The following is a 21,935-nucleotide window of genomic DNA, read 5'->3' as shown; positions in this document are numbered from 1 at the left end:
ACATATTTTTTTAACAGGATAAAGATGACTATGCTCTCTATGGTGGCATCAGGTTAAACGTCATAAAACAATACAACATGACATCCTCCTCAGCAGTGACCATATCTCCTCTGCTTATCAACAAGGAAATCATTCTGCAAAGATGAAGGGGAATTTTTTTCTGGTGCAGTTAGTCACCACAGCTGCACTTAAACAAAATGTGAAGAAGAGGGTGATTCACATCGGGGAAGTTAAAAGATCAGAGGGTGGTGAATCACGCCGTTTTCACGGTAACATTAAATCTACTCAGCCTTATAAAAAGGGTATTTCAAAACCAGAGGCATGGGGTGGTGGTGTTCTGCACCATAATGTCAAAGCCACCCACCATTATCTATAAACAGAGTGTTGGGACTGAGCCGTGAAATAGAAATCAAAGTTCATATCATGTGTATTGACAAAAACAAGAACGTTATGGAGTGACTGTGATTGCGTTGCTGTCGTGGGTTGCACTTGGCGAGACAGCGAGCGCAGCTTCCCTAATCTCCATTTATCTTCCGAGGATAACTGTGTCAATCCAATACTTGTTTCACAGCGGAGTGCATTGATTACATCTTTACTCATTGTGATGAGTGGCTAACCGAGCCCTGCCTGTGGCCTAAATCGAATTCGAAATGGCTGATCAAGTGTGGCTGTTTACTCCCATCAAACGCAGTCACAGTGCAGGAATGTAGATTATGCCGGAACGGTGGATGATTTACTGAATCTGGTGTGATTCACTATCCTTTGCTTTCATATTTGGATTTTGTGTGGTTTAAAATTAGGCTGAAAAAAAGGTTCAAACTGGAGCTTATTTGTTTGCAGTGAATAGATATTATAATTGTTTCATCTGTAAAATGTCATGAAGCAGCTCATCCTGATCTCCAAGAGCCCAGGGTGACATCCTTAACTTCTTTTGGTCCAACTAACCTTGTCTAAAGATACTGAAATTTCAATCTTGTAATACAGAGTTTAAAATATTTTTCTCCGGTAAATTAGTTTGGACATTTAATCAATAATCAGATTAGGCTTTTTCACAGGAACTACTTACCCTGGGCACATCATGTTTTGCGGTGTGTTTTTCCCAGCAGACAGCCATAACTACAGCCACTTATGAGATATAAGGGTTGACTGAGAAGTTTCTAAGATCAATTTACACGTATTTATTCATCTTTTTTTCTTGGACCTTCAGAGAAATGTAGTCACCATTATCAAGATATTTTTAGCCCCAACACCAGTGGAGATGATGACATCATCACCCTTAAAATGTTCACCACATATGTCATATGTCACCCTGAAACTTCCAGGGTGACTTTCAGTTTTCATTCACTGACAGAAATGGTGTGCAAGTTATTGACTTTTACATCACTCAGAAAGTCGAACTACACACACACACACACGTATGTAACCAGCACTGTAGTACCACTCGTCCCATTTTGTATAATACCACAATCTTATCAATCACCCGTCACATGCCCTTTGCTGCATGGAATTGTGCCTCTGCTCTTTGCCCTTGATTACCCTCATTTTTGTTTTTTTGAGCCCTCTACTGACATTTCATACTCAAATATTGTGTACATAATATTGTTTTCTTAGTAATCCATTAATTCAGTCAGTCTTAATTGATTGAGCAAATTACTACACTTATTTCTGTATTAAGCCGAACAGCGTTGTTTAGTTTCTAAATGTATATGGTACAAATGTTCTCTGTGTTGTGGGTGCCAAGAAGAGCGTAACTGCAATAAGGGAACTGTGGCAAACATCTGTTGTGGCCATCGGTTCCCATACTCTCTCATTCCCCCTCTTTCTCTCCCTCTCTCTTCCTCTGTGTGTCTCCTTCTGTCCGCTCCATCTGTGTACCCAGCATGCATTGGCTTGGGCGGCAGCTCAAGTCGTTGCCATTGCCATTTAGCCAGAGCTAAGTGACTGATCCAGGCAGAGATGGGACGCAGGCTGCGCTGCAACGTGAACTAGGTCGCTGTGACAGCATGTTTCCCTGAATGTTGATTTTGCAAGTTGTGAGAGCGTGTGCTTGGACATGAACACCACAAGGTGGGGTAGTGGAATTTGTCATGGCCATTACAAATTGCAGTTTAATGAGAATGTAAATGCTTGGTAATGCGCCTTGTTTTGTCATGTGTGGAGGGGCGGCATTGATTTGACACTGAATAGTAAATACAGAGGGAAAGATGGCAGATTTAAACTGTGAATTATTCACATTGTCACATTTAACAGACCTGAGTGCTTCATGTTAAACAGAGAAGACGAGCAGTGAGAATGAGGAGTACAGTGGAGTGGGAGGAGGGGGCATATGTCTGTCGGTGCCTGCCGGTGTATGGGTGCTATGTGTCCTGAGCTCTATGAGCAAAGACTCAAAGCTTTACTACTGCACTGTTTTTATCCTTTCCTCTCTCCCCCCTTGTCTACCCTGACTCTGGCTTACAGCTCTAGTATGAAGTCATCGAAGCGGTGTCTTGGTCTAACCCCCCCTCACCACCACTCCTATTGCCTTCGGGCTTGTTCCAGGCTCCTCACCAAAACCCACGGCCCCTTTATAGGCTTTGTGGTGAGGCAGGGAGCAGTGTGGAGAGGAACTGCAGAGGGGGTGGGACAAGTTTAAAAAAAATGGATGAAAGTGTTATTTCTGGAAGGAAAAAACTGGCATGTGTCATTGTGTTATTATTATCTTTAGAGTGTGACTTTTTTTTACGTCTATGCTCTGCATTTGCTTTTGTTTGAGCTGGCATGTAGCTTAGTGGTTAAAGTGAGCTCCTGGAAATAAAACTCATTTCCAAATGAACTCTTCAGCTGCAACATAAAGACCTTTGGCTTCTCTGGATCAGCCTGGATACTGGATGAGGGATGCAGAGAGGGTGGGTGATTGAATATGGGTAGCAGCATGACATAGCTGACATAGTGGAAATTCTGGCGAAGTTGTGGACTGGCAACATGTTAAAAAAACCCCAGTCATTTCAGAATGTTACACCATTAAACGATCGTCATTTAGATAAGTACTAGCTTCGTTGCCAACGACCTCTATTTTACAGCCCATTTAATCCCTATGGAGAAGGTTTCAGACAAATAATCCCACCAGATTCAAATACAAGCCAGTCATGTATATAATGTGTGCTAAATGTGCATTGCAATTCACCTGACAGCATTATTCTCTGGGATTGTAATCCCATTTTCAGTTAGTGCCTCCTGCTCCACGCCTCATGCATAAGTCAATGTGTGTTTAACATTCAAGCCGTGCCTTTGCTACGTGACGTGTCACACTATAAGAGACCGTTTTTATTTCAGTTGCAGAGCAGTATTTGCTTTGAGTTAGCGTGTGATTCCTATTCATGTATGCACGCCACACCAAGGCCAAGGCTTCAGCAGCGGTTTACACGTGTGAATGAAACGGGACATAAATGAGGCACCGTGGCCGCTGCAGCATGTCAGAAAATGAGCTGAGCAGGGTCAAAAGGCCCGAGAGGGGGAATCCGGGATTAGGAGCCAAATGTCTGTGTGTGTGTGGGTGTGCGTGGGTGGGTGGTTAGGCGGAGAGGGCGAACATTGTTAAATCAGCTTGTTGCATCTGAACCTTCAGATTCTGACAACCTGTGCGCACATACTCATCTCATGTCTGCCTTTCCTGCAGTAATAATGTTGCAGCTAAGTGACATGGAGATATACATTTTTTGTTAAAAAAAAAGTGTCACAGATTAGCCACAGACATGACTGTTGAACATTGTGTATATTTGTTTTAATAGTGAGAGCAGTGTAGTCCTTCTATAGAGAAGTAGTGCACTCTACAATAGTATTTTATTAAATCTATTAGCGGCTAAAAAACCCTGAATTACATAATAGCGTTGTCACTCTAGGGTTGTTGTACTGGAGTTTTCTATATGTTTTTTTACTTCTTCGCTAGTCTAAGGCCTTTATAAGCTTCTGCTGGCGTGCTATTATATTTGCTCTACAATCCCTGGCTTAATTCCTAAATCCTTCTGTTACAGCGAATCTGGCATTGTGTGCACAGTCTGGCAAGTATGGCAAATGGAGGAACATTAGAATTTCAAAGTCAAACACTGTTTAGTTCGAGACCAACAGAACTGAACAGTGATTTACCTTCCTGTCAGGATTAGATCTGCAAACTCTGAGTACACTCCTCTGCCCCGTCTCTCTGTTTGAAGTTGTGCTGGAAGTCTCTCAAGATCCAGAACAGAAGAAGAGGTGTGTGTCCGCTATGTGCAACGCAAACTTGCACATAAAGGACAGAAATGGTTGATTGCCAAATGACTCCTCAAATACAGCCACTGAGATGGTGAAGCCAAGGTTGTAAATGTCCATCCATAAACATCAACAGTCAGTCCTTGTGGAGGTGTACTTTTCTACGAACTTACTCCTAGACCTGTGTTCTTATCCTGTGCAGGACCATTACTTTTCCAGTTTAGATTCTTCCATTCTTAGCAAAGATTGTCAGCCCATTGAGTGGCTGTTATAAGTGGTAAGCAATATTAAAGTTATCACCCTGTTGTAGGGCAGAAGGTGTGATATTATATATCATGGTATGTCAGTGACCTCTTGTGTAAAAAAGTACATTCTTGCATCTATGGTGGAACACGTACTATGATAACATGTAATGAAGTTCACTGAATGGGGCATTTAATGGAATAAGTAAGGTATATTGACCAGATGTTGGCACCTTTTCACACTGATTACTGTCCAATTGAAGGATTTAAGTGATAAATGTCCATTTAATGGGATGCTAACATCTAGAACAGGCAGTTTAGATTTGGTTTGGGATAAACAATCCCTTTGTTAAACATGCTATTGAGCAAAGTTCTCCCATCTAGAGCAATCAGTGTTTTCCTGACAACTAATAATGACATGAATAGGAATGCATATAGAATATACAGAGACATTAATCTTCCACCTCTAAGTAGCTGCTTTTTAAGTCGACATAAAATCTTGAAATATATTTGCTGATTTAAATTAGGAATGATAAATGTGAAGCCTCTTTTGACGACACTGAACGTCGTTACTGCAAAAGTTACAGGCAGGAAAGTCTTTGGGCCTTCAGGTGATGAATGACATCCATGCTTGAAATGACTGTAAAACTTGGATTGACTTTATACCAGCACAAATCCAACTGTTTAATAAAACCATAATGTGATTTAAAATTGATTTTTTTTTTCATCTCACTGCTTTGATTGAATAATTCATCTTTACAGTCAGTTTTAGATCTCTGTGACGGCTCGCTCTCCTCATTTTAATTTTCATTTCTTACATCATTAATGGTCCCTGTGCCTTACAAAAAAAAAACTCACAGTGCAATTGTCATCAGCTCTTTCCAGTTGTGTGAAAACAGCAGAATACTTCGCTCCCTCTCTGATCTCTTGCTACTCTAATTACACAACTGTGATTAAACAAGATAGTACTGCCAACGACCGGCATGCCTGCGCAGTCACCACAGTGAGATATTCATGAACATTAAAAAAATGCTGACATTAAGCGAGACTTTTTTCACAGTCTAAAATATGTATTACCTCTCCTTCGCTATGGTTACAGATTAGATCAGGAATGTAAAATGGACACGTCCTCACCTTACATGTGTTTTCATGCATTAATGAACAGAAGATCCAGAAGGGGGTCAGGTTTCAGTGACTGAATGTGTTGGTTTAAAAACAAGAAGGCATAATATCGTATTATGGCACAACTTTTGCATATTTAAATGAGGAACTTGTTTTGTGAGGTGTTGGTCAGCAGTAATTATACAACGTTTGTTATACAAGCTTTCTGTAACTGCTGGTACAAAAAAACCCCTTCCCCCTACACATACACACAGTTGCATGTTCATCACACTCCCCCAGTGTTTTACTTTTCTCTGCAAAGGGGCAAATCCAGATTACAGAGCCTCTCTAGGTGAAGGAGATAAGAGGAGATTTATGAAAGAGGGGGAAGGTACTGTTTTACTGACATTAAGACACATACAGTTAGAATGTATGTAATGCACACAGCCAAATAAAACAACATTGAGAAACTTGTGTACTGATACATTTTGTTCATTTACATTTTTCAGTGGAACAGAATTATTGATGGTTGAGTGGATACCGTAAGAAATGTTCTCATTTGTATGCATGTTATGTAACATATTAAATCATCAGTGTCCTGTAGTTTACAAAAGGACATCAGGTCTGTAGATTGATCCCAAATCAAGGAGAGTGAGGCAGTGACAGTGAGCACCACAGAGCCATCAAGGGCATTTCAGAGGGAGTTGGGCAGCAGTTGCGTGGTGGCTCTGCTGCAAGCATGGGGCCTGGAGGATTAGTGTCCAATCAGAGTGGATTTGATGTGTACTAACAGCACATGGGACTAAGCTGAGAGAACTGTATTTCATTTGTTTTTAAATGAAGCTGTGCGCTTTGCCCGGCCTCCCCTCCCCACGCTGTGAATCTAGCAAACTCTGATACCAGTTGACGGCAGCAGCATCATCATCATTATCGCCATTATCATCATCAACGGCTTCAGGTAGGTGTCAATGAAAAAAGGGATGAGGGGTAGAATCAGAATCATTGGTATCACCATCATCGCCACCATCACCAGATTCGCTCGTATCTGGTGCACATGACGTCACATTAGGAAGTGGAATTAAACAAGCTTTATTTAGATGTAATCCCTCATAGCAATCGGCAGAGCGAGTAAAATGTCCCCAGAGGAGGGAGAGATAAACCCTATTGGATTAGTACAAGCCCCTGCCCATTCCAACCTATAACCCAACCTATCCCCTCCTTTCATTTTTTTTTTTTCAATGAATGTTTGGTGGACATTTCTGGCATGCACCCTCTTTCTGTGTCTTCCATGGAATAACTGTGCTACCTCTGCTGTGTTTGTGTGTTTGGGATGTTTGTGTGTGGCGTCGTGTTACCTCATGCACAACAAGCCAGCATGACCAGAGATTAATTATTCAAGGACTGCCAGCTAAAGGGGGAGTCACCTGATAGCACGGACGTACAATATTACAACCTGATATCAGGTGAAACGGTAGAGCCAGCTGCTTCTTCTTTACTGCTCCGTTTTGCTCCTTTCGTTCTGCATTTTGTTTTTTTGCTGTTGTACCTTAAGACTTAAGAAGGACCTTATACTCACAGTTTTCTTTCTTGTACATTTTCTTCCTTTGTTAACAACTTTTTCGACTTGTTCCTTTTTTGCCAATGCTTGTCACTAACAAACAGTTGAGTCTTGGACGCTCCCACAGTTGGGACACATTAGGAGGGAATGAGGGTCAGTGGGAAAGGGCTGACAGCGTGTACGAGCAGCAGGCAAGAGTAGCAGGCCGACGGGGCTCTCTGTCATACGGAGAGGGAGGAGGGTGGTACGAACCTCCACCAGGCGTGCGTCCCCCTGACCTGGATTTAAAACGTGACCCGTATTCCTACCAAGACTCTCTCTACGGACAGCTTTACCCGGAGCGTAACGACCTGCGGGGGCTGAGGAAGGGATCTGCGCCGGATCTAAATCACTACGAACGGGCTCCCATGGCTCATCGAGGCTCCATTCCGCATCAGGATTACTATCCTCATGACCCGGCCATGACTCCCCGGCCACCTGAGAGCTTTTACCGATCAGAACACCAGCCTCCACCGCCTCATCCTCATCCGCTCAGTAGGTCAGCTTCTCATTTTGGAATTACACCTGGGGCTCGTGCTGCGTGGGATCAAGGTCAGCCAGGGAGGGCAGGACCACAAGCTCCCCCATCACCTCTGCCGCCCCCTCCGCCTCCTCCCACTGCTCATGAGTTGAATCGGGCATACAGGGAACCTGGTGCTGTAACCAAGATGCCCTCTCGAGACCCATCTCCTGCTCATTATGTCATGGAGCACTCGTCTCCTCGGTATGCCAGCGAGCCTCCACCTCTGGCTGGTCAGCCAGTTTATACTGATGTTAATGGCCGCCCGCTGGATCCACAGCAGCAGCAGGCTGCTACCTGTCTAGTTATAGATCCTGCCAGTCAAGGCATGATTATGAGGCAAGAGACAGCCTCGCCCTTCACCATCCAGCAACAACAGCAATTACAACAGCAACAACTTCAGCAGCAGCACATACAGCAGCAGCAACTTCAACAGCAACAAATACAGCAGCAGCAACTTCAGCAGCAACAAATACAACAGCAGCAACAATTACAGCAACAGCAACTTCAACAACAACAAATACAGCAGCAACAATTACAACAACAACAGCTTCAACATCAGCAACTTCAGCAGGAACAGTTGCAGCAGTCTCTGCAACAGACACTGCCATCTCAACCTACCATGCCAATCTCTGACCCTACCCTTGCTGTGGTAGCTCAACTTCCTGCTCTACCAGGTGCAGTGCAGCCGGTTGCTCAACCTGTTCCTACACCTGTACAGGTAGCCCCAGTTGCAGTCCCTCCACCACCAACTACTCCACTTCCAGCTCCTCTTCCTCCTCCCCCACCAACTGCCCCACAGACGCCTTTGCCTGTGGACCCTAAGAAGAGTGTTGATCCTGAGTTCCTTTCTCTTCTGCGAAATGAGGGCCTCTCAGAGAGCACAATCTCCTCTCTCATTCAGCAGGGATTTGACTCTGTTAGTATGCTGGTTGTCATGGAGGAGAACGATGTCCGCACCGTTGCTCCTAACCTTGGCCAGGCTCGTGTACTGTCACGCGTGGTCCACAACTGCAAGCGGCCCGCTGAGATTACTCCTGCTCCCTCTCAGCCTCAGACACCTATGCGAGGGCGCTCTAATAGCTTTAGCCACCGCTCAGACATCTACCACCACCAGCTGCCCCACCACCATCCACCACAACATCTACAGGCTTTAGCTATGGAGTCCCAACTAATGCCTCCACAGACACCTGGAGCCATGCATACCATCTCCCCACGGGCAGGAGAAATACTGGGTAGGAGGCCCAGCAGCGCCCCCTCTCAGCAACTCCTTGAAGCCTCTGGAGGGTACCCAGGCCAACCCCCTCGTTCTCCTGGGCCGTACACAGGAGCTATTATGCCCGTTCACTCAAGACCCATGTCGGCCTACTCTGCAGGGGCCACAATGCCAGGGATGCCTATGCAGGGTATGCAGATAATGCCACAACAAATGACTGGGTCTATGCCTACCATACCGGGATCTATTCATTCCATCCCAGGTATGCCACAGCAGATGCCAGTATCTATGCCAGCTTTACAGCAGCCGCCACAACAGGTACCAAAAGCATACTCCACCAATTACACAGTGCCCATGGAGCTGATGAAGAGGGACAGAAACTTACTTCCTCTGTCACCGATGCACAGCCCCCACCCAAGTCCCCAGTTGATGCGTAAGGGTGTTGGACCAGTATCAGACAATTCCTTAGTCCCAGTAGGAGCACCTGTTCAAGGCCAAGGTGCCTTGATCGCTAACCAGAAGCTAAGTCGACGTACAGGCCCACCAGTCATCGTGTCCACTATGGCGTCTCCAGATACAAGTAAATCAATTTCTTTTTCTCCTTCCATGTTTCATATATCTGCCGTTTCTCTGATTTCTTGATAGATGGGGTCTTTCTTTTTCTTGGCTCTTTCACGTGTTTTTAATAGATAAGAAAGTCTATATCTGCGACTGCTCTTTATTTCATTTATCATTTCTCTCATCCGTTTAGTATGCTGAAAACAACCCCTGGTTATGAGGTTGTAGTGGGTTTTTTAAAGCACAGTAAAACTGCTTTCCATCTTTCATTGTGCTGAGCCATTTGTATGTAATACATCTTTGTCAAACAAGTGTGGTTTGCTTTATAGCTGCACATTAACTCTGTATAGCTAGGAGTGGGATACTGTGTGCCACATGACTTTTGACCTTCAAAAAACACAAACACAAAAAGAATGTTAATAGACTTTTTAAATCATTTTCTCTTTCTGGTCATTTGTTTGCTGTCTTGTACTGGCGCTCATTACATAAACAGCAGATAAATGATGTGTCTTTTCTTCTTATCTCAGCCAGTGGAAATCTAAATGTTGCTGCCTATCTAAGTCAGATTATAAAGTAATGCCATAAAAGGATATCTTTAAACGCTGGGCGCCAGTGTCCATCTCCTGTCCTACTTTTTGTTTTTGGTTTCTTGCTCTAATCCTTCAATGATACTTACATCCCACTTCTTTTCTTTGTCTGCTCATCTCTGCAGGAGGCAGTTTTGTTCGAATTTTTTTGCACCTTCTGTGAAGCCTGTTATTATGTCAGTATCTCATGCAGTTTTTTTTGTCAGGCAGTGATATCGTCCCATTAAATGCAGCAAGAAACTGGCATTGACAAGGCGAAATATAGAGGATTTGGGAGGAACAGCTGTCAGCACCCTTTTCTGCTACACGTTTTTAAGTTTTACCAACTGTGCAGTCTTCACGTTACAGTCTGTCAGTTAATGCAGTCATGTGTGAATACTTCACATTAAGATCTCTTAGGCTACAAAGATGTGTTAACTAAAAGGAAACGAGACATACTATCTGATGGTGTGTCTTCTTTTCTGTGTATGAGAAGAGAGCCACTGTGCAGATATGTTCTTTCTTCATTAAGCTCATATCTGTAGTGTCTTCAGTGCAAGACATGTTTTTGACAAAATCTGCTCACTGTGTAGAATTTGGGATGTTGCATAATGGTGATTGCACGTTAGTGGTTTGCAGCTCTTCAGCTTTTGCAGCTGTTTGTGATGAGGTCCTTTCTGCTTTTGCCTCGCACTGTCTGCGCACCAAGCAAATCGTGTAGCAAACATGGATGTCTTCCTTCATTGTGACAAAAAGGGTGCATCCTATACGCCTTATAGCCCCTCAGACCACACAGATGCTCATGTTCAGCCATGGGACTGACATACAAGCATAGCTGGAGGACGGATGGTGACTATAACTTTGCTCCAGACTCCCATGGGGAATTGGTGTTTTTATTAAGTGCTTTATGACCTGTCACTTTACTTTCACTAATGGCTAGGTTTTGGCAGCCTAATAAGCCAAGAGAGGCTCTTCAGCCTTCTATTTTCACTCTTTTTCCACTCTTCTCCCTTTGTTCTGTGGATATTTCAGTTAAGTTTCTGTTTTAAATAAACATTTAAAGGGTTTAAATAAAATGTTTACTTCTGTGTTTAATCTGAAAAAAGCTGCGTTATTGAGTTAAGCCAATCAGTACTGAGCACTAGAGTTTTTAGAGCCATGCAGAAGTAGGGGCTTTTTTCCAACCCTGAAAAACAGGCCCCAGGATATAACTGTGGACAGAGTGGTCCTGAAACACTGTTTTAAATTTCTTTAGGAGGCTCCACCCGTCGCTATGTTGGCAGCATCACCGTCTGCCTAAACTCCAAATATAGGCTAAGAGGAGGAAATGTGTAGCTGAGGCAGACAGGTAGTCACAGAAGCAGGAAGCTCATGCTTTGAGTCAGCACTGGCCTGTCACTGAACTGCGTCACACCCATAATTATATGTTGTACGTTTTAATATAATTAAAACGAGTGAGATAATGTATTTTAACCTGGGAGTCTTTGAGATTTGACTCACTTTTGGAGCCAGCCCCTAGAGGCTGCAGGAGGACCTGCAATTTTGAATACTTCATTCCTCAGATCGTGGAAACATGCATGATGTAGTTGAAATGCATTAATATATACAACCACTGCTAAGCACACACAGACTAGATTAGGACTATGTCTTTTGTGTTGTTTTGGTATGGGTTGTGCAGTCATGCTGCTGCTAAGGTGCACCCCTGACTTTATGTTAGTGATTTTTTTGTGTTCCAATTTCCAAATTAGAATGAAATGCAGTGCATTTTTATTGTGTACTCAGTCAGATTTATTTGGTTGGTCATATCAGATTAAAGTTTTACTCTGCACAAGAAGAGCTGCTACCTAAATATATTCTTTTTGATCTCATAGCTTGATTAACAGTAGATTTAGACATTCTGTGGGCGAGATCTGATTTTTCCATCAATACCAGCTCACTAGAGGCTGACTAGCAGCATCACTGGACAGATAAAATCAAATTACTGTGCTGATGGCCGATGTGTGATTGTGTCATTCTGTGCAGGTTGTAATGAGAAGAGAGGGGGAGGGGAAGGGGGGGGGGGTTAATCCTCCAGATCCTCCATTTCCACTGTTGCACTAATCCATGGATACTCCAATTCTGCTCAGACCAGCCTGCTGGTTTCCTGTGAAAGCCTATGAAACTGTTCATAGCCTGTACATGTTAAAATAGACCTGAAATAATTGGGAACAAATGTTGTCATCTCTGCAATTTTTAGGCCCAAGTGAGCAGATACTAAAAGATCTCTCAGTGCTTGGCTGTCAAAACAGGCTGCATACACACACACACACACGCAGACACGTGCTTTGGAAGTAAATTTCGTCAAGTCTGCCACACGCACATACATCACATTGTTGGTACACACAGTCAGCAGAGGAGACCTTATTTGCATGTGGCTGACATTTGTTGCTTTGGTTATTTCATCTGTTAATGGACACGTCTGCAAAGCTGCTCTGAAAGCATATTCCTAAATTGTACGTTGCTAGGCAACGGGGGGTTTTGGTGGTAATCGTAGGCAGATTTGCTTCTGGCTAAAGGGTCTGTCCATTGTCAGAAAACACTGCAAATTTACTTCTTTACTTCGTTATTTTTTTTCTCTTTTACAAAATGGCTGACTGAGCTGATACATTTGGAGGGAAGTATTAATTAGATTCAAACTTGTCATTTTAATATGAGGTCTAAATTGTTTTATGTAAATTGTAAAGCTAGAAATATGTGGCACAGCCGCTCTGCTAGAATTTAACTTTAGTGTTTTGCATTCCTTTAAATCGAATCTTCTCCAAACTCGTGATATCTCCTGGTATTCTGTCAGAATTCATCTGCAGTATGTTGCATCCACAACCAGAGAGAATTTCTTTTTGAATTAATAGCCCACGTGTAAATACAGATGGCGTGTTCCTGCCCCTGATGCCTCATTGAATACCCCTGAGCAGGACCCTCGCTTTGTATGACTCACGTGGGCACACTCCCCATCCCCCGACTCAGGTTTAATCACTCTGTGCGAGACTGTGGGCCTTCACTGTCTTCGCTGCGGAGTGCGCTGCCAGGTTGTGGATTCTGTCCAGGCGACCCAATGCCAGCTAAGGTCAGTTCTGCTCTGCGTGACACACTAGCCACAATTTCCCTTCCTCGCTTAGGCGTAGCGTGATGGTTGGGGGAGGGTTGTGGCATATTAGTTCTGGAGATGGCAGATTATGTATTAACGGGGTCCAGGTCAAAGCTGCAGGCAGTTGTTACACTGAGTGAGGGATTAAGGAAGAGAGAGCGATCGAGTGAGGGGAAACTGCTCCTGATGTGGAGGGGAAACAGAACGTTGACAGCTGTCACTCAACCTTGGACCCTCCAGAGATGAAGCTAGCTGTCAAATCTTGCATCTCGACTCTGAGGGTCAAACGCCGGCCTTAATCTGTGCTGACAGTCAAAGGTTGTTTTGTTATGTTGCCGCTCACTCGCTTGCTATTTTTTTTTTTTTTAGTACCGTGACCTTGAGTAATACTGCCACTGGATTACATTTCCAGAGCAAAAAGGGACACAGACATTATATTAATTGTGCATTTGAATATTGTTTGTGCTTGTTTCGATATGTAAAATTATGTTTTCGTTGTTCTTTATTTCTGCAAAAGAAAGCGACTGGCAGCGGTTGTGGTAGTATAAAAGCAGCAGAAGAGAAAGAAACACTTGATCCATTCTCCTGAAGTTTGGTGCCGTCTGGTGTCTCTCCTGTCTTGTCACAAGTTTAGCAACATTTCCTCACCGCATCCTGGTCGACTGTGCCGTGCTTAGTGTCATAGAAGTCATGCATTCATGGTGTTTATAGTGTAACATTAGCCTTTTATTTCTGGCGATTGTATTTCTGCCTCAGAGCTCATAAAAAGGACTGTGTTGCTGTCAAAATGTATCATAGTCATTATTTTCAGTCCAGTAGACCATCAGCAAAACACACTCTGACCCTGTCTGATGATGTCATTGCCTGACATTGTGTAGATTTGTAATAAAGTGCTTGATGATTGTGTGTGTGTGTATGTGTGAGACAGCATGAGCGGTCGGGTTGTTGCAGGTGGCATTGTTGGCGTCTGTTATGGTTCGTTGTTGAGCTCCTCTCCCCAACAGATGTTCCTCTTAATATCAGGCAGTTATTTTCCTTTTTTCCTCAAAAGAGAATAAAGTTCCACATCCTGGTATGTCGCGCTGTCTGCCAGTACACAAATGTTGAGTTATCTTCTTGTCATTTCTGCTTTATAATTGATCTAACTTCTTCTTGTCTCTTTTTCCCCTCTTGGTGTTTTTGGGGGGAAAATAAATTAGAAGATGTAATGGGGGGGAAAAATATGTTACTAAACAAACGTCATACCCTGCTCAGCACATTCATTCATGACTGTGGTTGTGGGTTTTATAGAGGCTGACTGCGGGAAAATGGGGGAATGCAAGAACAGTGAAGATGGGAAGTGAGTATAGGGCAAAGACAGGAAAAAGCTGCTTCAGATTAGATAGTGAAACATGATGATGGAGATGGAGAATGGAAGATTTTCTAAATGGAAACTCTGGTATGACATCTTGGAGTGAAGCAGAGGAGGAGGACACCTCAAATCAATTTGTGTATAATGAAACTGAAAATGATGTTTGGGTTTTGATTAGAACACAGCTACACCTGACATTGATGTCAAAACCTGACATTGATTTTGTATTGAATGTTTATCCTCCATTGTATGGGTTACCGTGAGCAGAACCATCAACCAACCAGAGCAATAAACAATGCCACTGATATAAACCATTCAATGGGCTGATAAATTTTTAGTCGGATCTCAACAGGCCATCTGTCACCTACATCTTTATCCAAATCAGAAATCAACACCTTGGACAATGAATAACACTTGTAGGCAGGTGAAGTAACATCAAGCGTACAGTGTGCAGGTGCTATGAACACAAAATTGGCAGATATGAAGTGATTAAAGCAGAAGGACAGATACCAAAAACATTTGCAGCTTAGAGGGAGAAGAAATAAGAAGCAGAAGGCTTTGCTACCTTCTTGCCTCCCTCTTTTCATTCCTTTCCTCCTCCTCCTCCCCCCCTCTAGAGTCACCCTAAATTATTCATTTTGAGAAAATGAAATCTTAATGGGTGTTAAGCCAGAATAAGGAAAGGAAGGGCAGACCATGTTCGTGTGTCACATAAGTTGACACTTTGCTCCGCCGTGTTTTCAACAAAAGTGGCGAGAAGATATGTTTAGAGGTGCAGATGAATCTCATTTGCACCCGAGGAAAATATTATACATTTCTCAGTAGGCATGTCAGTTGTGTTCAGGATCACAGGGGGCTGTAAATGGGATTGTGTTTCACAGTGTTTTTAGCCTAACAACAGGGAGGAGGATGCGTCTGTGTATGTGCGTTTGGTAACGCTTATGAAGAGACGTCACTGCTGTTGTTTTTTTTTTTCAAATCCTAAATTTATGTGTTACTGTGTGTGATACTTGGCCATAGTACAAACATGTGTTAATATGTGTTTTTTATGGATGCCCGTTCACTCTGTGTTTGTCTAAGCCTGCAGCATACTGAGCAGTGTAATGAGCAGTGCCTTCCACCATTCATCCCTCCATCGTCACACATCCTCTTTACATCTTTTTCTCTCTCTTTAATCAGGCCAGTTGGCTCAAGTCAACAGAGAAAGAAAAAGGTGGAGGAGGGTGTGGGTGTTGGAGAGGTAGATGCACAGACGGAGTATGAATGGAAGAACAAGAATTTATGTGCTGAAAATCAACATCTGTTGTCCACCTGCAGCTGTGCCATCTCCCCCTCGTTTTTTTTTTTTTTGTCTTCTGCTCCTCTCTCACTCTTCTCCCCAGATTCTCGTTTGTGCCTCAGTCATTTGGCAGCAGAGCGACATGTAGATCACAGGAGGCAGATGGGATGGTGAATTTTAGAGGTCAAATTATACAGTAGGCCCTTCTCACTCCAGCACTCTATTTTCATGAATGAGGCTTTTTTACTCCGGGCTGGTTTGCGGGCTCTGGTTACATGTTGTAACCAAATCTCCTCAATGAAGGCCTTTAAACTCACTACGCTCCCATTGAAATCACATCGAGTACATACTGTACACAACATTGTGTGCAGTATGTTCAATACAACAGCTTACAGCAGCACATGCAGTGTTGTTTTATGCAGTTTATTCAATCTACAGCTGTCACAGTGTCAGCTGGAAATAAGTTGTAACATTTATACTGGTTCCAGTTAAATTTTGAAATTGTCTTTCATTTGTATTATTTATGTCTTTAAAACTGTTATAATACATAACAGAGTTCTCTCTGCTTCTAATTATGATTGTGCTATTAATTTAAAGATGAACAGCAATGCACAAAAAACTGTTTGTGGATCAGAGGGTTAATGCATTAACAGAATTGTTGTTAATCGCTGCTGATCAAATAATCAATTAATCTGCTTAACATTTCAGCCCTAATTTGTTCATTAGCTTGGCTTATTCATGTAAACACGGGTCATTCATTCACCTGCATCGCCTTTGTTGCACCGTCGGTTAATATTACAGTAATTAAATGAGTACCGTTATGTTGAAGCTGTTATTGAGTTAATGAGTTAACTAACAGTGGAACATTCTTTATGATAATAAATCAATCTAATTATTGGTTACTTTTCTTGAATTTCTTCAAAACATTTGCAAAGTTTGGAACTTTTTTTTCATATTCACCCCTTGAGACGGAAACATTTTCACCTTGAATCTTATTTTTTTACTATAGACTTTATGTCAGTGTAAGAATTGAGAACGTTACCTTCCTGCTGTAAAAGCACTGTTGTGTCTGTGAGTGGCGACCTGGACGCAGACACCTTAACCCTTATTATCGGGATCCCTTTAAAGTAAAGCTCTTTCAGACTGGTGCTGTAGTAAACAGGCTAATCTGTTACTCATGAACTCACTCAGTTACAGTCCATGAAGACCTTTGTGTTACTAATAAGTTCACATGCTGGACTCCACTGCGCACTGTGTTCAAACACACTTCTCTCAGTTGCAGGTGTGTGTTTAAACTCATTTTGCAGCTATTAAATGAGACGTGTGTGCTGCAAATGAAGCCTTTAAATCTGCCCAGTGTAGTTAGATGTAAATGTGAGAGCTCGTCTTAGCTTCTGCCTTAGTATTGTATGTACATCTTACATCTTTTGACACGTATTGGTGTGAAGGCTGGACAACAATCTTATGCTGGGACCTTGAAATGACACTTAATGGCTCGTTGAGTGGGAAAATCAATCTGCATGTTTCAAAGGAGGAGGAGGGAGCGAGATGGAAGAGGGGAAAAAATGCGAGAGTTTGTGAACAAGGAGTGAAACTAAGAGAGAGAGGGAGAAAGAGAGGGTGGGGGGGGCTGGCACTCTTTAAGGACTGCGAAGGCCAGATCACAAATAATAAAACAGAAAGGCAGGGGAGGGAGGGATGGAGGGAGGAAAGTAGGCAGGGAGGGAGTGAAGGAAAATATGTTGAGCGAAGGGGAAGGTTGGAGAGAATGGAAGAGGGAATCGTACGTATGCCAGCAGCGCTGTGACTGGTGCTCTTCAAGGATTTTTTTTTCCTTCTCTCTCTTTCATTTATCTCCTTCCTTTTTTTATTCTTCTGCATAGCTGTGGCACCAGATTGTTTTCTGTCTTTTTTTTCTCCTCCTCCCCCCCTCTTTCCCTCCCCTCCACCCTTTCCTCTCTCTGTCTCTCTCACTCTCCCTCTCTCTCTTTCTGTGACTTGCAACAAAAGGCTGACGGAGTGAGCCTGACGTCTGAATGAATAGCCCAAACCTGCTGTGAAGGGAGACGGAGCAAGGGGGAAGAGGAGGCTGAGCAGAAAAAGATACAAGTGATCTGGCTGAAGAGGCGGAAAAGAGGAGAGCGCAGCGGAGAAGTGCTGATTGCTGGCTGAGGACGAATACAGATCCATTTTTTTCCCTCTCCCCCACCTTCAGTCTCTGGAGATTAAAGGAGTTGAAGCTGGTTTAACTGCACGGAGTGACGAACGTATGGTCTCCAGTCCACCCCCTCACCCGCTGCCCTCCTGTGGCACCACCCATTTATTTATTTTTTTTTGTTTTCGCCAGTCGTCTGGGAAATGGAACTTCTGGGGGTGAGGTGACGAAGGAGGACAGATTTGGAAACGAGCAGAGAAGACAGCAAAGGAAGGAGAGGAGGAGGAGGAGGAGGAGGAGGGAGGAAGGCTGGAGGAGGAGAGCATAACCCCAGGGCAGAGTGTGTGTGAGAATAAACCAACGCCCACTTCATCTCGTTCTCCTTTTTTTTTTTTTTTTTTTTTTTTTTTTGTGTCCCTCACCACTACGTTTCCTTTGCCATGTGCAGCACCTGATTTAAAGAATGTGGAGACAGCATTTCCCAGGCAAGGAGCACGTTTCACATAGTGATAATAATAAAAAGCTGTGGTGTGTGTCTGTGTGTGATGGTGAGAGGTGGGGAGGGAGAGTTGGATTTGGCTTTAAGGCTAATGAGCCTCTTATGTTTTTGCAATGAAGTGTGTCATGAAAACAGTGTGTGCCTGTGTGTGTGTGTGCATGAGGGAAAGTGCACTCTGTGTGTGTGTGTGTGTGTTTGCCTTGTTTGGAACTGCAGAGTTCTGCACAGCAGTGAGAGGAGGTGACTAATAGATGTCATTTGTAGGGTCAAAGGTCACACGTGAATGGACACGAGTGTGACTTTATTTGTTAAAATTGCAGTTTTGCTGCATCAAAATAAATAAATGCAGATTAAAATTGCACTAAAGATATAAATTTATGTAGCTATTAATTTCACTTTAGTCCCATTTTTATATTTGCTTCCATCCTTTGTCTTCTCTCCTCCAAAATATGAAATATTCCAGATATTTTCTGTGAAATTCCGTCAACGATGTTTTCTGATTTTTGCGCCCTTGTTTGCATTTTTTAACACACAATTTTTTCCCGCTTTAATGTGTCAGCTTCTGACCTGGAAACACTCGTTCATACATGTAATGTAAAGCTGGTCTTCAGTGTGCTGACAGCTGCTTTTGTCCTCAGGCTTTGATTGTTTGGAGGCTTTCAGCACCAAAGACAACATTTAAAGAGGAGTGATGTTGTCTCCCTGGCTTTGCATTGTTGTCAGTGTTTACAGCTGACACCACTTATGATATCTTTATGTCAGCAGATGTTTTACCCACCTTTACATGTATTTTCTCTTCCTGCTTGTTTGTCTCCTCCCTCTTACACCACTCTGGCTGAGCGTTTGGGTGGCGATAACTTTGGAGGGTGGCCGGGGGGGGGGTTGGGGGCAGGCAGAGGGGAGGACAAACAATGTCTTTGTGTGTCCACATAGTGGAACAAGAGACACGCCGGGGTAATGGCAGTGGTGGTGGTGGTGGTGCAGTAGCTGGGCACTGATAGGGTGTAGAGGGCGGGGTGGGGTGGGGGTGCCTGGAGTCTGCCAAAGAAAAGATTAAACCTCCCCTCTTTTTCTACAGATGCCAAGGGATCGTAAACACACTCGAGAGAGTAGACACTCCCAAGAATACAGGCGCCGGGTTCTTGTTAACATGTATACACAGAGACATTTTTTTTTCTTTTCGAGTGGACACAGAAATGGCAGAAAAATTAGTGGAGCAGACAAGGGGCGTTGGGAGCTGTGAATGCCCTTAAACATTTAGTTTAACAAGATCATTAATGGTGATCATTAATGGTTATCATATGTGGGTGTGTGTGAAACTAAGTGCAGCCAAATTTGGCTTCAGTGTGTGCGCACAGAATGTGAGTTGTTGTTGGTATTCCTGATGATCTCTCTCTCTGTAGAAATTACTGCAGAGACACATTGATCGTGGCTCTTTCAGCTTCCATGTTTGGGTTGCTAGGTCGGGGTGTCCTGTGGGGACAAGGTTCGGTATCATGAAGCTTTTTGTTTTCTCACTGCTGCACTTGACACAAACACAAGGTCCCCTCCTCCCTCACCCATCTGCCTTTCTCATCGCACTCTTAGACTATCCCATCACTGAGGGCACCCCCCCCCCACCCCCCAGCTTGGGAGTTGCTAGGTAACCAGAACCAGCTGTTGGTCCTAAGCCCGTTGAGCCCGCTTTTGGTCTCGTGTCAACTGCAGAGTACATTTCTGTGAGAGCTCGGTGAACTCCGCGACCGCTGCTGTTGTGTCCCTGACATCATCACGCTGTGGAAAAATCTTCCTCATTTCCTTTTGTTTTTGCAGTTTTATTGTTCCACTGATAGAGTGACCGGTGTGGGAGCGTCAGCAGCATGCATCATTTTGTCCCTCTTAACACAGCTATTTATAGATGGAGTGCTGGTTTGAGAATAGAAGTCACCTGTAATTTAGAGTCAGTTAAATAAACCCCAAGCAGTTTTCATTTCCTGTCACATTTTCAGACACTAAACACTAAAGCTGTGTCATTGGTAAATGTGAACAGACATGTCTTTTGTGTAGTAACACAGCACCAAACATGTTTTTTCATTATTTATTTCACAAAATAAGGACAATAATGGAGTCATCGACAACGTTTTTCCAAATGTTAACCGTCTTAGAGAGGATGGAAACTTTGCATGCTAGAGATATTACACATTTATAGATATAACCCCAACAAACAAGTTTTCCATGTTGTTCTGCGCAACAAATATAGAAAGCCTGCAGCTCAGAAAAAACTTAATGTAATGGAAGGTCATAAATGAGTGAATCGTTCGCTTCTAGATGCACTGATGGGTGCAGAATTGTAGTTTTTTTTACAGAGTTTTGTTTGTTTATGCTGACAGTTTGTGTTTAGTGAATCTTATTTGAGTCAAGATAGGGTTATATTTTACAACAGAACCTTATGTGACACATGATGCATCCAAAGGCTGATGGAGATGTAAGTGTCTGATGACTGCTTCAGTTTCTGGCTTTGTTACATGTTGTAGTTTTTGAATTTTTTTTTTTTACAAAGAAAGCGTGCATTTCCACCCTATTGGTGTGGTTTTAGGGTTCAATGGGTGAAAATGACCTCAGTGTGTAAGTGAGGCTGCTAAACTGCCTCAGAAGGCTATTAAAAGAGATCTGAGATGGCTGAGTACACAGTGAAATGATTCAAGAATTCACAATAGTGCAGGTAAGCTAATACAGCTCTGCAGTCCCAGAGAGGACTATTTACATTTCAAACAGTGTGACAAAAGAAAAACAAGCCACAAGTAAATCTGAAGGGAGTGCATCACCTTCCAAATAAAAATCCATGCAACCACAAAACCAGAGCACGGGATCTGTCAGAAAATAAGGAAAATGTAGTGCGATGTTATTAAATACACATTTAATGGCTGTTTTCAAACCCTTTGGGAAGAAACAGGTTTGATTTTCTTTCATTGATTGTTTGCGCTCTATTTAGGAAATGATCCTTCTCCCTTTGAAAACTCTGAGTCACACCGTCTGGCAGGGAAGCTTTCTGAGCTGCTTTTCCAAGATCAGCTCCTCCAAACGAAAGAATTAGACACCAGATCGTATTCACTAAGGAGAGACATTTTTTCCCCCTAAAGGAGATGACTTCTATTTCTGTTGTCAGACTCCAAAAAGGCTTTTTAGTTTGGAACATCTGTAATCCATTTGTGGTTGAGAGTATACGCTCCTGCCAGCTCTGCCAGAAAGTTTTCATACTTCCTGGCGAATCATTCACTTTGTGATTAGCATTGGATGAGGATGATATCAACTTTAGTCCATTCAAGCTTCCCTCCAGGGATGTATAACAACACATGACCTCCACTGGATAAGACTATCTGCTGCCACACTGAACACGCTTTAGATTCAGCTAGTCAAGCTGTCGGCTTTGTTTCTTTATTACTCGCTGGCTTGCACACAATGCTGGCTGTTGTGCTATGATAAATACTTGGGGTACAATAACAGGAAATTGGCACCAGCAA

The 21,935-nt window shown here is 43.1% G+C and overlaps 1 protein-coding gene across 3 annotated transcripts in view; it reads left to right on the top strand.

The window, feature by feature from the left end:
- The window catches only part of LOC114447740 (C-terminal-binding protein 2-like), a 51,920-nt gene that overhangs the window by 17,710 nt on the left and 12,275 nt on the right, over positions 1-21,935 (top strand). The window contains exons 1-2 of one of the 3 annotated variants that reach the window (XM_028424159.1): positions 7,212-8,018; positions 18,139-18,154. The exons of 1 other annotated variant lie outside the window; for it this stretch is intronic. In XM_028424159.1, coding sequence (XP_028279960.1) covers positions 7,212-8,018; positions 18,139-18,154 — 823 coding nt within the window. Of the gene's footprint in view, positions 1-7,211; positions 9,484-18,138; positions 18,155-21,935 lie in introns of those variants that run through there. One more of the 3 variants, XM_028424158.1, reaches the window with a different exon arrangement.

Source organism: Parambassis ranga, chromosome 15 (assembly GCF_900634625.1).
Source record: "Parambassis ranga chromosome 15, fParRan2.1, whole genome shotgun sequence".
Classification (NCBI taxonomy): domain Eukaryota; kingdom Metazoa; phylum Chordata; class Actinopteri; family Ambassidae; genus Parambassis; species Parambassis ranga.
The sequence above is the reverse complement of the archived record's forward strand: the minus strand, read 5'-3'. Positions and strand labels throughout refer to the sequence as shown.